Source organism: Sceloporus undulatus, chromosome 4 (genome assembly GCF_019175285.1).
Source record: "Sceloporus undulatus isolate JIND9_A2432 ecotype Alabama chromosome 4, SceUnd_v1.1, whole genome shotgun sequence".
Taxonomy (NCBI): domain Eukaryota; kingdom Metazoa; phylum Chordata; class Lepidosauria; order Squamata; family Phrynosomatidae; genus Sceloporus; species Sceloporus undulatus.
This window is the reverse complement of record NC_056525.1, coordinates 77127309-77145142: the sequence shown is the minus strand read 5'-3', so window position 1 is coordinate 77145142 and position 17834 is coordinate 77127309. Positions and strand designations below refer to the sequence as shown.

The window sequence follows — 17834 nt, the reverse complement described above, 5'->3', positions numbered from 1 at the left end:
TATACACGGGGGATCTTGGAACCAAACCCCAGCATATACCAAGGGTCCACTGTACTGTGAAGAGAAGGCAGAATGCTACTTACAGAGACACTCAGTTTCTCTGTCTACTAATGTTGGTTGCCAACCATGAAAGATAGATGAAAAGATGAATTTGAAAACAACAACAACAGAAAAAACAGTGAGCTAAATTCGTTCATCGCAGACTTAGCAGCTGTCCTCACTGCAGAAATAATCCAATTTTACATCTGTTTAACTGCTATGAGTCAATGCTATGGTATTCTGGGAATTGTAGTCTTGCGAGGTATTTAGCCATCTTTGTCAGAGAGCTCTGGTGCAACAATAAAGTACAATTCCCAGAACTCCATAGCATAAATAAATAATAAATGCATAAAACTTTTATTCATACTCTGCTTTTCTGCTACAAGGGCAATCAAAGCAGACTGAGCCATGACAGTTAAACAGATGTAAAACTGTATTATTTCTGCAGTGCGGATACAACATTAGGCTGCAATCTTTATTTATTTATTTATTTCAAGGATTTATATCCCTCCTTTCTCTTGCAATGGGATTCAAGGTGGGTAATCTGAAACACATTTACTAAGATGTAAGGCCCACTGGAATTTGTTTCAGAGTAAACATACATCAGTCTGTCCTGTTAGCCAACTATTTCTAGTAGTTTGGAGTGTTAGGGTTTTTATTTTGGTTTGGTTTTTTGCTTCTATTCAAAAGGCACTTCCTCAAAGCATACAAATATTTTTTTAGGTGGGGGTGGCTGGTGTTGGGAAAAAAGAACTATTGGGTTCTTCCCCCTATTATAAAGGGATAACTACTTTGACACTGCATGTTTCTACTTGTTTTCACAGCTGGCCTGCTTTATAAATGCTTGCTTGTGTCATCTTTCCTCTTCATCTCCTTTCAGAATTAATACCGTGTAACAATTTGCAGCTGTTCTTGTTCTATTCCCATTAAGTGCTAGTTTATACACACACAGAGAGAGGTATTTATAGAACGAGTCCGTTAATGGCACCCGTGTCTTGTAGTATGTAAAGTTTCATTGTTTAAGTGCAGTTGTTTTGAATAATTGTTCCTAGCTACAATTACTTTGTTATGATTAATACCAAAGAATCCCATTAGCAAGCTTCATTGGGACTCATCAGAAAAGTCTTAGCTATGGGGGAGTGGGGGACTTTAACATTCTGTTCTATAATTTATTTGTTCTTACTGCCTCTCATTTATGATGTATGAATACACAACGTCTCATTATTCCCTTGTTGGTTCAAGTGATTTTTTCAAAACATCTGTCTCCTGGAAAGGAGGGTAGCCAGACTTTTCACAACTGAACCCCACTCTGTGCCAGTCTGTTGCCCTGCTCCCTGTATGAACAACACTTAGTGGTTGTAGGCAGACAATAGTTGCTGTCAGAGAAAGGTAAAACAGAGGCATTGTTGCTAAGATTCACTGGATTATCCTTATTCACAGATTTTTCAGGTATTAGTATTACTTAAAGCTACTCCTTAGCAAAATCTGACCAGTGAAACAAAAATGTCATACCATCTTCAATTCCCTTCCCAGAGAGGTCAGACTGGTATAACATTCCTTGATATTTTTCTGAGGCAGTTGAAGACTTTTTTTGTTTTAGCAGGCCTTTGAAGACTGATTGTTAAAAGGGAAAATGGCCTTGCATAATGTGCTGGATTTACTCTTTGTTGTTTCCTTTTACCAGTTTATACTTCTAATTTGTTTGATAGTTTAATTACATTTTTAACTTTAGTATTCGATGAATTTTTGGCTATATTTCTTTTAACTATTGCAAGCTGCCTTGAGTCCTGAACTGGGAAAAATACAGTATAAGAATACTGGCTGAGATTCTAGATCAGCTACTAAATAGTTAATATATCTAAATATAACTTTGGCCTGAAAAACACGGGCCAAAAGAAACGGCTTTTTGCTGATCGCGTATGCCCCCAAATCGGCCAGAAGCTTGGACAGGAACAGGATTCAAAATGACCTTGGTAGACTGGCTAATGGGTCAAAACTAACAAAATGAATTTCATTAGAGATAAGTACTGTATAAGGTTCTGCATCTAGGCAGGGAAAAATGCATAGATATCAGATAGGTGACACCTGGTTAGAAAGCAGTACATGCGGAAAAGATCTAGGGATCTTGGTAGAGTGTAAGAAGTTTATCACACGGGGGAAATCCTGTGCAAAAATGGGATTTAAAAGATAGAAAAAACCCACAAAAAGCGGTTTGATTTCACATATTTCATTGTTAAATTTGTGTTAACCCAAACAGAAAGTAAACAAAAGCCATTCCTTTTTACTTTTGGGATTTTCAGAAAGTAAAAAGGAGTGGCTTTTGTCTACTTTTCCACCACTTTCTGTTTGGGTTAACATTAGGTTAACAATGATGTTGTGTGACGGGTTTTTTTCCAATTTAAAATCCTGATAAACTTCAAAGATAAACACGAGTCAACAGTGATGTTGAGGCCAAAAAAGCCATCAGTTTAGCTTGGAGAAGAGAAGACTGAGAAGTAACATGATAGCTATCTTTATATATCTGAAGAGATGTTGTGTAGAAAGTGGAGCCACTTATTTTCGGCTGCTCCAGCAGAACACAAACCAATTGACCCAAATTACAAAAAAGAAAAGAGATGCTACATATACATTAGGAAGAACTTTTTTTAATTGCACGAGCTGTTTGTACAAATTAAAAGATCAAAGGAGATGAGAAGAGACTGCTCATTCCCAGTCCTTAGAATCCAGACATTTGGAGACCACTTGACAGGGCTGACACAAGACATTTTGGTTCCTGAGGGGGAAAAGCAGATTGTGAGACTGCCATAGTCTTTCACAACCACACAACTGCAGCCGGCAACTTTGCGGGGTTTTCCTTCTCTGTCGATCTTGCAGTGACCTACCCATTCACCCAGCTTCTTGTTGCCATCAACCTTTATCAGCTGTTCAGCACAAGGGCTTCAACCGGTTTGAAATACATGAGCTCATGAATGGTAGAAGCTGTTTGGTGGTAGACTGCTACTGAGGTGGTCTCTCCCTCTCTTGAAGTCTTTTAAGCAGAGGTTGGATGGACATATTTTAGGAGTGCTATAATTGTGCATTCCTGCATATAAGAGGGTTGGACTACATGACCCTTGTGATCCCTTCCAATTCTAAGTTTCTGTGATTCTAGAAAACATACAACATGTAAGGTGAGCCAATTGCATTTCGGCAACCTGTTGCTTTAATTAATCTTTCCTGAGCAGAATTGTAGTAGGTGGCTAGACAGCTTTCAAAAGTTCAAAAGGCTAGACAGTTTTCAAAAGTTAATATGAAAAGAGGATGTCTTGCTTATCAGGTTTCCACCATACATCCTGACTAGAGAAAGGTTGTGATCTTCATTCAGGTTACTACTAGAGGTAGTTCCTGTCTGCTAGCCTGATGCTGATAGTTCAGCTTCTTTTTGTAACATGTGGCAGAATTGGTTTTCAGATTTGAACAAGAACTAGCATAGAAAAACCTAGATTTATATATCATATCTCTCTCAGATTCTGTTATTTGACTAATTTTATTAAATGATTGGTTTTCCAGTGAGGAAGATGATAACATCCTCCTCTGGTTTGGTTGAGTGTTGTTCAGGTCTTTCATCTTTTTTTGCTGTAGACGCCATTCAATATGACATGAAGTTTATACTTAGCAATTGTATGAGCTTTTTAAAGGAAAATTAATGAAAAGTGGAGAGGGAATTGTCATAGGACTATAGGAGGTTTAACCTTTTCTTCCTTGCCTAACAACCCCAGCAGCTGTTTTTAACCCTGGGAGTGAAATTCCCATAGTATTTGTGAGTGCTTCCTTTCTGGGGCTGATAGGAGCAGCGGGATTGTAGTGATTGGTTGTAAGGACAATGGGAAGGAAGGAAAAAGTTCCTGCCTTGTGATATGCTGTCCACATTAAATCTGCTACTGCCTGCCAGCCAGCTGTGATGCTATTCCCCCCCCCCCCCCCCCGAACAGTAATGAGTTTGCTAAGAGCAGCCACCAATTTTATAACCCAGCGAGGTCTGAACATGCATTTTCTCCTTCCAGATTTAAAATGTTCATTCCGGGATACTCCAGATCAATTCAGTCTTCATTTGGCAAAATTTAGTTTTTGAATTGGATATGGCTAATTGTTTACAGCAGTTAGATAAGCTAGTTACATGGACAAAAGTACCAAGAAAGGAACAGGCAGAGATCTACTTTATTTCCTCTTCCATAGGTAATTTTGAAGATATTATGTGGGTTCCATCAATTGTTAAATACTGGAACACACATTAGAAGCAAATTGGCAGTAGCATGTCAAAAACCCAGCTGAGTCTATAGCAGTGTCACATATACCTGACTGGCTCTTGCTCAGCTGTAAACTCTAGAAACAGAGTTCTAATGAGGAACATGCACATCCAAATAGACACCATTTCAGGTATCTGAATCCAGTGGATAGCAGCATATGCACATGGCTGCATCTGTGCAAGCTAAAATTGGCTAGGAAACAAGATGGACTTGAGTGAGACATGGCTACAATAAGCTTAAATTTATTTTACAAATAGGGTTTCTGACTTTGAAAAGCCATATGTGGATGTATGAAATAAAATAAGGCATTTTAGCACATTAAGTTCAGTTTAACACTGATAATAAGCATTCATACTTACCACTTCTGATTCCACTATTTTAAATTAGTACCGTTAGAAAATGAGCACTCCCAGCATGTCCTGTGGCACCACAGAATCCCAGAGCCAGCTTTTTCAAGGTTTATGCAGTTCTGTGATTTTTTCTTACTGTGTCACATTCACACGAACACATATGCACATAAATGGGCACACATCCCAAAATCAGAGAGCTATTAAGCTCCAGACACACATGAAGAACAATACTTGCTAACTTCCTAGTCATTAGCACATCAGAGGCTGATGTGTTTTGTTCTACGGTTTTGGCTAGATATGTCCTCTTAATTCAGCCTCGTAGAACATATTGACTGATTTGCTAAGCTTGTCCTAAGACTCATGTAATCTATTAATGGGAAAGGGTACATTGGAGTTTTTTTTAATGCTGCTGCTTTTTTAAAAGTTTAAAAGCTTAAAAATAAAGTGTATAAGATCTCTTTATTATATCTGTGGCTATTCTTTTTGGCTGTACAGTGTAGCTACCAAGCACATGTGGTGGATCATTTACTCAGCTGTTTCATGCATTTCCCCCCACCTGCTGCAAAAAAGTTGCAGTTCAATAGAAATACTTCTATATCTTTGTCTCTCGCCAGTTCTGTCATCAATAAATGTAGGATTCCACTCAAAGCTGAAGGAAACCTTGAGCTGCCTCTGCAGGTATAGTGCTGCCAAACTAAAAAGTGGGTTCTGTTGTATTATCATTATTTTACTAATTCATTGATAGCCTGCCTTTCTCCCACTAAAGGAACCCAAGGCGATTTATGAAAATTCAAATACAGATTGAATCTCCTAAATCCAAAACACTCCAAAAATCTTTTCCCCCCCATGGTTGGCAGAGGTACTGGCACCTTTGCTTTCTGATGGTTCAGCGTTCACAGACTTTGTTTCATGCACAAAATTATTTCATAGAATCGTAGAGTTGGAAGAGACCACTAGGGCCATCCAGTCCAACCCCCTGCCATGCAGGAAATCCAAATCAAAGCATCCCTGACAGATGGCCATCCAGCCTCTGTTTAAAGACCTCCAAGGAAGGAGACTCTATCACCCTCCGAGGGAGTGCATTCCACTGTCGAACAGCCCTTACTGTCAGGAAGTTCCTCCTAATGTTCAGGTGGAATCTCTTTTCCTGTAGCTTGCATCCATTGTTCCGGGTCCTGTTCTCTGGAGCAGCAGAAAACAAGCTTGCTCCCTCTTCAATATGACATCCTTTCAAATATTTAAACAGGGCTATCATATCACCTCTTAACCTTCTTTTCTCCAGGCTAAACATCCTCAGCTCCCTAAGTCATTTAAAATATTGTATGAAATTCCTTTCATGCTATGTGTATAAGATGTATATGAAACATAAATGAACTTTGTGTTTAGATTTGGGTCCCATCTCCCAGATTATAGCAAATGCAAGTATTCCAAAATCCAAAATAAAATAAAATCTGAAATCGAAAATGTTTCTGGTCCCAAGCACTTTGAATAAGAGACTCAACCTGTTTAGTAAAAACATGAGTTACAAAGACAAACAAAAACATTAAAAAGTTGTTAGAAGGAAGTTACCCATAGAATTAGCTTTCTTTTAAGTAGAATCATTAAAAGACACGAGATAAAAATAAGTAAAACAATGCATCATTAAAACAGCACACCATTTAAACCCTTGTAATGAATTCCTAAAGATGTCAGAACAGGAAGGTTCTCATTTGCCAACAGGAAGACAGCAAGGATGGAGCCAGCCTATCCACCCCGGGTGTCTCTCTCTCTGTGTATGTTGTTTGCCTTCAAGTCACTTCTGACTTATGATGACCCTAAGGTGAACTGATCATGGGTTTTCTTGGCAGGTTTCTTCAGAGGGGGTTTGCATTGCTGTCCTTTGAGGTTGAGAGAGTGTGACTTGCCCAAGGTCACACAGTGGGTTTACATGGCCAAGCTAGGATTCGAATCCTAGTTTCAAAAGTCATAGTTCATCACTCAAACCACTACACCATGCTGGTTCCTGCCACCCCAGGTAGGGAGTTCCAAAGTCTAGGAGCAGCCACCAGGAAGGCCCTCTCCCACGCTCCCACCAAATGTGCCTAGGAAGATGATGGGTCTAAAAGAAGGGGCTCTTCTGAAGATCTTAAAGCTCAATCTCATATAGACAGTTATAATCCTTCAAATAGCCTGACAGAAAACTCTCCTGACAGAAATGACAATTCAGTTTTTGATCCTGTAAATTTTATCAAGCAAACTTTTACAGCATCAAAGAATTAACTGCAAAATCAAAAATTGATGGAGGTCATAACTCTTGCAAAGCTTTGAAGAAAATCCAAGATTTAGTTTCTGGCATCTCCATTTACCTTTGAATGGTTTTGGTGAGAAAGGCTTCTGTGTGAGACCTTAGGAATTGCTACTCATCGGGAAGCTAGATGAGCTGGTGATCTAACACTGTATAAGGTAGTTTCACATGTTCCTAGTATTTCAGAAGGTAGTCCAGTGTGGCACGGTGGTTTGAGTCTTGGACTATAACTCTGGAGACCAGGGTTCAATTTCTCGCTTGGACATGAAGCCCACTGGGTGACCCTGAGCAAGTCACATGCTCTCAGCCTCAAGGGAAGGAAATAACAAATCTCTGAACAAATCATCCCAAGAAAACCCCATGATAGGTTCACCATAGGCTGGAAAATGACTTGAAGGCACACAACAGCAGCTCTAAAACTATCCAGCCCCATCTCTAACTCAGCTTCCTAGAAACGGATACTCTGCACACTTTCAACGGCCAGCGCAGGGCTGGAAACATATGGCCTTTCAGATGGTAGATTCTAGTTCCCATCAGTTCCATTAGGCTGTCCACTGGTAATGAATGGTGGGAGTAGTAGTCCATCAATGTCTGGAGAGCCCACAGTTCCCCAGCCATATGCTAATAGATAGCATTTATGATGTATCATTTCTCACTCCAACCATTCAAAGGTAAATGGAGGTGCCAGGAAATGAATCTAGGATTTTCTTCAAAGCTCTGACAAAGAGTTATGATGTTCATCACTTTTTAAAATTTCACAATTAATTCTTTGTTCCCGTAAGAGTTTGTCTAATAACATTTACAGCATCATAAATAAACAAATAAATGTGTAACAGATGGATTGTTATGCACCAGCCTATTCTGAGACAATGGAAGGCAAAGATTTCTGCAGGTGGGCTGTTACTTGAAACAACAGCTGAATCAGTAGTGGCACAAATTGATGCTTCCTGTCATGCTGGATGCTTAGAGGCTAAAGCTTTTAGCGGGGCCCCGACTCTATTTTTATGGCTCTTGACCCTTCCAGAGTTACTGATCTGCCCTTTCTGGAACCAAAACATGCCTCCACGAGCAGCAATTTAAATAAGTTGCAAAGCATTCCTGCATTGCATAATAATAATATAATAATACCACCACCCATGTTTCAAAGCCAGAAGTGGACTTCTGGCCATTTTGTTTGGGGAGTGGGGTTTTGACAGTCCATGCAGCCCTCAGAAGGTTCCAAGGTAGAAAACTGACCTATATTGCAGTTGGTCTAATGCTTTCTTACCTCCATCTTGCAGGTGTTCCTTTCCCCAAGAATTTCCAGCAGGTCTGCACAAAAATCCTCACACGCCTCTTCAGGGTCTTTGTCCATGTCTATATCCATCATTTTGACAGCATCATCAGCATGGGTGCAGAAGCTCATGTCAACACCTGCTACAAGCACTTTTATTACTTCATCAGTGAGTTTAGTTTGGTCGACCAAAGGGAATTGGAGCCACTGGTAAGAACACAGATACTGTCATGTCCCCCTTTCCTTCTGAGCAGTAAGTTACCATTGGATGAAAGAACACTGGGAATGTTAAAATGCACATCTCCAACCAGTGCAACTTACTGCTCCCTATTTTCTTGTCTTTCTTTCTAAATTTGAGCTGCAGATGGCTCTGTGTTTTTTTCTTAGTTCCTCCACTCACAGATGGTGCAGGTGACAGCAAACTGTTGAAGGACAGAGCTGTGTATCCAGCTCTTTACTAGCTTGCATCATTCAGGTGTAGTGGAGGAGCTTTCTCATCACCAGTATTAAAGCAAGTTTCAACTTCCAGTCCAGTCAGCTTAAATAAAACCAACAATAGCAAGGGAGTGAGCACCATCTAGTTCTTCATTGTCTTGGAACAGCTGTGGGAGTTATGAATCAAAAAGAAAGCAGGCTCATTTGGGTAAAAAATGCTCAATTTTGAATGAGAAGTGCTGAGTCAAGGGATACTAGGACAGGCAAACCAGCAGCCTGAACCTACATAGCAACAACCACCTTCTGAGGTCAGCATAAGGCAGTGGTTCCCAACCTGTGGGTCGGGACCCCTTTGGGGGTCGAATGACCCTTTCATGGGGGTCGCCTAAGACCACTGGAAAATACCTATTTAATTACAGTTTTGAAGTAGCAATGAAAATAATTTCATGGGTTTGGGTCACCACAACATGAGGAACTGTATTAAAGGGTCACGGCATTAGGAAGGTTGGGAACCACTGGCATAAGGTATCTCTTTTGCCTTAAAGTCATTTCTGACTCATGGTGACCCTAAGACAACTTTATCAAAAGATTTTCTTGGCAGTATTTGTGCAGAGAAGATTTGCACTTGCCTTCCTCTGAAGCTGAAAGCGTGTGACATGCCCAAAAATCCCAGTAGGTTTTCCTGGCCAAGCAGAGATTCGAACCCTGGTCTCCAGAGTCATGGCCCAATGCTCAACGCAAACCACATTCGCTCCCTAAGGTATCTCTACATCCAAATTTATCTGAGCTCTAAAGATAGATTTTTTTTTCTTTTTTAATTCCAGTATTACCTACGCCAACAATGGACTTTTTCACACGTGGACCTATGTGCGTCCATCCCAAAAATGGTTATAGTGGTGGCATTCCAGGAAAGCAAGCCCATTTGCTAATGGTTATCACACACAAGAGCACAACAATGGGTTAAAGGCACATTACTTAGGGTCAGATTCGAATTTGGCTATCAAATGGGTGAGGATAAACTCCCATTACTCGCTTAGAAATACACTTAGAAATACCTTTTCTCTTCATGCTCCAAACTGTCATTTCCACAAGTGCTCCCCATATGCCCAGGGAGGGAGGGGAAACTGGGGGGGAGTCCTCTTTGCCCCCAAAGCCCCAGAAACTGTGTCAGAGGAAGGCAGAATGAGGCTTCCCTTTTCAAACTCCGTAAAACCACAAAGACATACACACACACAAGAGAGCGAGAGAGAAAAGAGGGGGCTGGGTCCATAGGCCTGCCTTATTCCACAGAGGGCTCATACTCCCCAATGCCCTCCTTTTCCAGGGCATGTCCTCCATTTCTCCCTCCTGTCCAGGAGGACTTCCAAAATGCCTTCTCCCACCAGCTGATTAGAGCCTGCAAAGAGGGGGGAAAGCAGCTGAGCGAGGCTAAAGAGCGGAGTGAGTGAGTGTGGGTATCCCTTTAAGGGAAAAGAGCATTCTCCCTCTTTGGCACAGCAAGGCACCCTGGGAAACGAAGGCATCTGGAGGCTTGCATTTTCAGATGGCTGGCATTATGCAAAGAGAGTGAATTCACAAGCAAAATTGATATGCAAATCCGGTAGTTTTGTGAATTTACTCATTTCTTGATTTACCTCCCATTCTCCCTGGATTCTGTCCTGATTGAGTGCAGCATGTGAAAAAGTCCAATATCTAGGGGTAGCCGTGTTGGCCATATAGCAAATCCAATAGCATCCAAACAATGATACCTTTTATTGGGACAACCAAAATGCACAATTACATGTTGCAAGCTTTCAAAGTCACACTGGCCCGTTACAAACGGGCATAAAGTACAGACTGGGTCCGTACTAGGGTTAGAAAGGGGCGTCACTTCCGGATGCCCCTAACCCTAATACGGACCAAGTCCGTACAAAATGGCGGTGCCCGTTCCACACGGGGGGCCGCCATCTTTACATAGCGGATGCACTGCATCTGCACGTCGCACAGCACATATGACACTGCAAGTGCGCCATTGGCGCCTCGCGGCATCATATCCACGCTGCGGAAAGAAGCGCCATTTTTGCGCTTATTTGCAGCGTGGAGGAGCCTCGCGGTTTGGACGCTGGGGCTCCTCTGCGCTGCAAATGGTGGCGGCGGCAGACCGCCCCTTCTGGGCGGTCTGTAACGCACCACTGGCTTCTTCATCAGGCAAACAGGAGATAAAAAATTGAAGATGTTAGTCATATGTCTGCATTTTCTGTCTCTGGCCTTAATTCAGATGGTAGGGAGGGCTATCTGCAGGCTGGCACCTCCCTCTTTGGCCACATGGTCACTGGGAGATTATCATATGTCAAGGAAATTTAATGTCCATTTGCACCTCAAATAAGATGCTTCCTTTGGAATCCAACATGTCTCTTTCCTTTGTGAAGCCACAGGCCCTATGCAAAAATGCTGTACCACTTCAGCACTATAAATATAAAAGAAGTGAGTGGGGAGGAGTAAATGTTCAACCTGGTAACAGGAAATGTAATGAGGGAAGGAAGCTCAGCAGAAAACACACTAGCAAGGGTCACACCCTCATTCAACACGTCGTCATAGGATTGCCAAAAGTACAGGGTGAACTAAGACAGTAGATACAGATATTGGTAGCCACGCCTGCCTTTATCAGAAACTCTTTAGACAGAAGCAAAACTCACCCCTCCCTGCCTCTGCCCTGGGTTTAAAAAGTCAAGATTAGTCCCAGATATTCACAAGAAATAGACTAGAACAGGAAATATGCTGCATGCATATTTTAAAATGTCTTGATAAGTACAGGAACAACTTCAGCCAAATATGGAGGCTTTTGGCCGGTCTGGAGGAGCCCTTTTTTGAGAGAAAGTGCAGTTTTTGCATTCATAAGAAGAGCTCTGTTTCAGCTACCCCACTTAAGGTAATCAAAGCTCAGGAAGCCAAAGGCAGTGAGGAGAAAAAAATCTATAATAATCTACTTCCATCCTCCTGCTGCTCTCAAAATAGGAGGACATTTCTCCATGAATGTGTTTATACAAATAAGGCAATGGCTCCCAATTAGTGTCAATAGCTGGCTGCATTTCTGAGTGTTTTTGTCCTCCTCTCATATTTTTCAATCAAGTGGCATCAGATACCTCAATAAGAAAATATATATTCACTTAATTTCTAGCATTAGGTTATTACAGAATGTACAACTCATTCCTGTTCCTTCCTCTCATACCACTTTGTGCCAGGCAGTATGGTTCACATGTCACTCAGGCCACAAAGGACTGTGATTTAGGGGTGGGGGTAGGAAATCCAGCCCCCACCTAGATAGGGCTCTCCCCTCCTAGTTTAAGACATCCACTGTGAAATGGAGAATTGGAAGAGGCAAACTACAGCAATGAAACTCACTGTCTTTCTATCATGAGTCCTGGTAATATCATAGTGCCTGCCTAGAAGCAAGGACACTGAAGTGCCCTCAGCTAATATTAGCTAAGTGTCTTGGCTGATTGCCAAGTTAAGATAAAAATATTCCAAAGTGGAGCTAGGTCTTAGTAGAGGTTTCTGGTATCGGGTAGGAGTCCCATCCCATTCTAGGATATCTACAACGGATCACATCTTTTTATCTTAAATAATTGCCAACCTCTCATTTGGATCCCTCCTTTCCATAGCAGCACGTATTGGAAGAACAGGCAGAGAAACTCATCCTTTCTTTAACCAGTCTTGCTGATGGTAAAAGAGAAACTTAAAGGCTGCAGTTCTGTAGGGTGGCTTCAGTTCATGTGCAGCTTCTCTTATCTCTGTATAAGAAGCTGCACCTGATAAAAAAGCTGCTGCATTTCCATGCAACCAGGAGGATAGGTGAGGCAAGCAGAGCTTGGGAAATGTGTATGTCAGTGTGTAAGATTAACTCCATTTCTGCAGTGCCTTCTAGTCAGGACCCAAAGCATTCTACCAGAAAGAAACATAAATAATAGTTTTCCTCCTTTGTAGGAAAAATATAACCAGATGGAGCAGAGCAGTTACAATAATGGGAATTATTCAACCACCACCCCACCATGTTACAGGTGGGAAAATAGACTCAAACCACCCAAGTGTGTTTATTTCATATCTAACAAGAGAGTAGGGCATAGGAACTCTCAACAATTTATCTAGTGCACCTGCTGGTATGTATTCTACAGTGCTCATATATTTGCAAAAGCACTTGACTTGCATAGATTCTCCAGTTCCAGGGGATAAAACACCTCCACTTGCAAGGAATATTCTATTGAAGCTTTTTAGTTTTATTCTTATTACATTTGGCTCTGGATGACTTCTCTCTTTATTATTTATATTAATTGAAATGATTGGCTGTGTTTTTTCTCTCTGACTTTAAACACACCTCTCTTAAGAAAACAATAATCCATTTTATTGGCACAAATTATTGTTGTAATCAATCCACATCTACAAAATCTTGGATTATTTCTGTGAAAAATGGGAAATATCCCCAACTATGCTCTGGAGAGAGTTTTCAGCAGAGTGAATATAGGCTGACAGAGAGGTGTCACTATTGTGTCAAGGGAGAAAACAGCCTGAAAGAAATAAAATAAAGTGATGCAGAAGTCCTGCCCAAAATGTATTAAAAGAAGTGAAGACAAGGAGTGGAAGCAGAAAGAGCGAGAAGGAAGGCTGAGCCCTTTAACATAAGCATGAGATGTGATGAGAAGTGGCAGCAATTTCACTGAAGCTTCCATATCTAAAAGTCTTCACAATCCAATAATTTTAGCCAAGATTCTGGGAGTTGAAGTCTAAAACACCAAGAAGACCAAAGATTTGAGAATCACTACCCTACGTATCCTAAACAAAGGCATCAAACCCTGTTTGATCTTAAAGCTAAGCAGGGTCAGTCCTGGTTAGTACATGGAAGGGAGACCATTAAAGAACACCAGGTGCTGTAGTCTATATTTCAGAGGAAAGAACTGGGAAAATTACCTCTGAGTATTTCTTGCCTAAGAAAACCCTGTGAAATTAATGGGGTTGCCATTAGATGACAAGTCACTTGAAGAATACACACATCCTGCATGTCTTCTTCATATTGTAATTATCAGATGAAAAATCTCATTGTTCAGGCTTCTCTCTCCATACTTCCTTATCATGAACAGGCTTTCTCTTCATTATGGAAGTTCCCTCCTGTATTTCAAGAACCATAAAACACAGGCTATGCATAACATTTTATATGCAAACACTATTTGCTGTTCTCTCCTTATTGCTATAATTTAATAGGATGTTAGTTTGATTTTTTCCTCTTGTGTATGCTTATTGTTGCTGTCAGACCTTTCCTTTTCTGTTTTCTTTTTTGTGATATTAAAAGAAAACAATGAAGAAGTAGAAATTGGATTTTTAGAATGAACACAAATCTTTGTGGAGTTCAGCATCTTTTGACTTTTTTGATTATCACCTTGGCAACTCAAGGAAGGTTTTGATGATTTGTCTTAGTTTTGTTGCCCATGTCTCACTTCAGCATCTGGTTTCTTTCAAGCCTGAGTGCTTTAGGCTGGTTTAAGCTGAAATCTTTTGAGACAAGTATTGTAACATGAAATAACTAGGAACCTATTGTAAAATCAATGAACTGGGATTTATTTTTTATGTTTAAACCACATATTTTTCATTGTACTAGGATAAATTTTCCACAGTGATACCACTATAAACTGATACATTCAGTGACAATTTGAAAGCATCTACTAGATGAAATTGATTTTAACTATATTGGAAGCATGAGAGTCAGATAGTCTCTGGTTCAAAACTCACTTCAGCCATGAAATTATTTAGATGGCTAGAATTTCATTACTTAGCCATGCCATCTGTAATATGTGGATAAGGAAGACTCCTTTCAAAAGATGAGAACCTTTGGATTTAAACAGGCATATCCTGTAGGATGGCTGTACTAACTGCTAACAGCTGAACACTTCTGTTCAGTCTGAACACTTAAAAAGACTTCAAATACAAAATATTATGCATTATATGCATGATGAAGTAAAAACACATTGAAGAAAATCATACTGAAATTAGAGAAAAGGATACTGGAGCAGGCAAAGTTTGTATGTCTCTCTCTCTCCCCTCCCCCTTTCAGTACAGTATATAAGGCCAGTTTGTGTAGGAAATCTAATGTCTAATGGACATTATTCTGAAAAGTCTGTCCACCCCCCCCCCCCCCACAAAAAAAAAAAACCTGTGTAGCACAGGTCAATAATATTAAAATTCTCAGCAATGACTTTTTAAATATTTATAAGATACCGAGATAAAACTGCAATAAAACCCCAATTTTACTATTTCTCAAAAGGCCCTGAGTTTTCTAGTACTGGATATTTTTAATGTAACCGTTGTCCAGGGGCACATCCTAGCAATTAGTAATGACTATGAACATGCAACAAATTATGTAATATTGACTTCAGCCTTTATTAGAGTTTCACATGGCATTCCTTTTTGAAAAATGAGTTTCTAGTCCTTGTATTTACATAGAGGTTGTATCTGAAATCATGGCAACAGTTTCTGTTGGTGGCCTAGAAAGAATAGAATTCCTCAGTATTTAATAACAAAGTTCAGTGGAACAAATTTCCTAATAGGAAAGCAGAGCTATTCAGCAAACTCAGATCCTATTTACTGATAATGGTGGCCAACATGTAATGAACGTTTTGTCAATGATTCTAACTACAGACTTGAAATTTAAGTGTTGAATTTCATCAGTTACAGGATGTATGATGGCTGTTTCAAGGAGTGGGGGGGGGGGCAGATTTGTGCCCAGGCAATGTCCAACATCCCATTGTGATGTAGCCTGGCAATCCCAAAGCATAAAGAAGTATCAGATACCTCCTTACATTACATGTTGGGAAAAATCTTTACACTAACATGACCTCTGCTTAGGCCAGTGGAAGACACCAAGAGGGGTCCATTCACAGTCTACTGTTCAAGTTTCAAAAATATGTATCTGAAAGATTACAAGGGGTATTAAAGTGTTCTGTGCCATTAGGTATATCCCTACAGAATACAGTAAACAAGTGCTATTCAAAGGGGTGGTCTTTAGACTAGTGGCACTCTGCAAGCCATTGGCTACTGTTTAATAGCCAGTTTTCAGGGAAGAAAGAAAACAGTTGTAGCCCATGGGCACAAATATGGTGCTGATCACCAGCATCTTAGGGGGCAAATACTCCCGCCGTTTCACAGCGTCAGATACTTTGAGAAGTGCTGCAGTAAACAACAACAATCTAAAATAGCCCTTAAAAAGATTGAGAGAAGGGATGCAACACATTGTTTTGTAAGCTTTAATTGACTGCAAGGTGTTATTAAATAAATCTGATATAACTGTTGTGAAAGCTTTATTTTAATGTAGCATAATAAGGGGATACAGCCGCCATTAAATATTAGGAAGATGTTTTTACTTTTCTATTTAATAGAGGCAGTAATTGAAGTAATATGAATTAGATATCCAGGATTATAACAAAAATGTCTCCGGATCCCCTACTTATTGTGCATCTTTGATTGACTGCATAAGTGGCGGGCCACTCTATAATTGTTGATATTAAAAGATCCCAACCTATGCGAGAATCAAGGTATTTGAAGCAGAACTTTGAATCATAAGGATTGTTTTCTTTAATGTTAAGCTGGCCTAGACACTATCTAAGTAAAATTAAATTTATTTATTTATTCATTCATTCTTGCAGAAGGAAATGACAGACAGGATATGCCACTAAGATTCATTCAGCGGAGCATTTGTAAGAACAAATTGTTCCATGATGGACAAGATGATGATCTAATGGCTTGCCACAAGGAATGCAAGAGATTCCTGTTGACGAGAACTGATATATGTGGAAATCGTTCACGTGGATTCCTTTCTTTTCCAGTTCAGCACTCTGTTTTAATTTCAAACTCCTATTCAGTTCAGTTTCCTTTCAGCCTGCAAGAATCAACAGCTCTCCATAGATCAACATATGCAGCCTCATTTGTTGAAAATAGAATATGTACATTCCAGTAAAGTGTCAGCAGTGAAAATGGCTTCAAGTTACTCAAGATAGTGAGCCAAGCCATATACTACTGTAAAGAAAACAAACCTCAGACTCCACATAAACTGATAGCAATGTTGGGAAGGTAATCATAGAACAACCATTGGGATGCATTTATGGTCTGCAAAGCAAGCTGCTTTCTTGCTTGCTTTAATTCTTCCATAATTTTAAATTAGATTTAAACAATCTCCTGTCTGTTCCAGTACTGTGCATCCCAGTGCTGGTTCTGCATTCACTTAGTCTTAGTAGGTTTCTCTCAACCCAGTTAAGTCAAATGGAGGCACTGAGGGGTGAAACTCAGATTTTCTTCTTACAGTGTATGGTCTATTACTGAGCCATAGCCTCATTTCTGTAATTCTCAGTAATCTTTTCCTTACTAGCTCTTAAGAGCTACTCTCTCCTTTGAAGATGAAGTCTAGTAATTATTCTTCCTTTTAAAAAAGATTTTGATCTGAGCCATATACAATGACAAGTTTTATTAGTTTATTTAGTCAAGGTTTTATTCTTCCTATGTTAGTATTTATACCTTACGGTGTCCTGCTTTTTCTGTCTAGGAAGTTTAAATATTAAAATCGTACAGATTTGGGGACTGACAGCACTTATTTGTGACATGGAAAAGACATACAAGGGGCTTCCAGATGAAGCACTTACCTGGTAATCTTCTTGCCTCAAAAACAGAGACTGGAATTGTGCTGGTGAACTATGCCAGCATAACTATGCCAGTGAAGATAGTGGCAGCAGAAGAGAAAAGGCAATGGATGCAGTAGCCATGATGGAAATATGGCATTGGAAAATAGAGCCAGCAGATTTTGTTTGCTTTCCTTCACCACCACTATACAACACTAGAAAAAGTGCAGCTGCTGGCAAAATGCAGGATTTTAGCTGATATTACCAGGTGATGGTGGAGAATCCAGGTATCATTTTCTATTTGTAGCCCTTTTGGGTTTAACTCACCCTTTTGATCAGTAATACTAGGAGTCCTCCATCTGGAAGCACTCATATTTTTCTCCCATGTAAATAAGGAAAGAGGGTCGGGATCATGGTGAAAATAATTTCTAAAAATAGAAAAGACTTTGGTATTTTCACTTCTTGTTCTTTGATATTTTTCCTATTTCCTGGATTTGTCTCAACAGCTTTGATTTCTGAATAGCATCATTAATT

General features: G+C 40.0%; 1 protein-coding gene across 1 annotated transcript in view; it reads left to right on the top strand.

Annotated features, from left to right (window-relative positions):
- Nucleotides 1-16500, top strand: part of MOB3C (MOB kinase activator 3C) — a 40327-nt gene extending 23827 nt beyond the window's left edge. The window contains exons 3-4 of the mRNA XM_042461974.1: nucleotides 8240-8442; nucleotides 16335-16500. Coding sequence (XP_042317908.1) covers nucleotides 8240-8442; nucleotides 16335-16364 — 233 coding nt within the window. The 3' untranslated portion in view covers nucleotides 16365-16500. The remainder of the gene's footprint in view (nucleotides 1-8239; nucleotides 8443-16334) is intronic.
- The last annotated feature ends 1334 nt before the right edge of the window (nucleotides 16501-17834 follow it).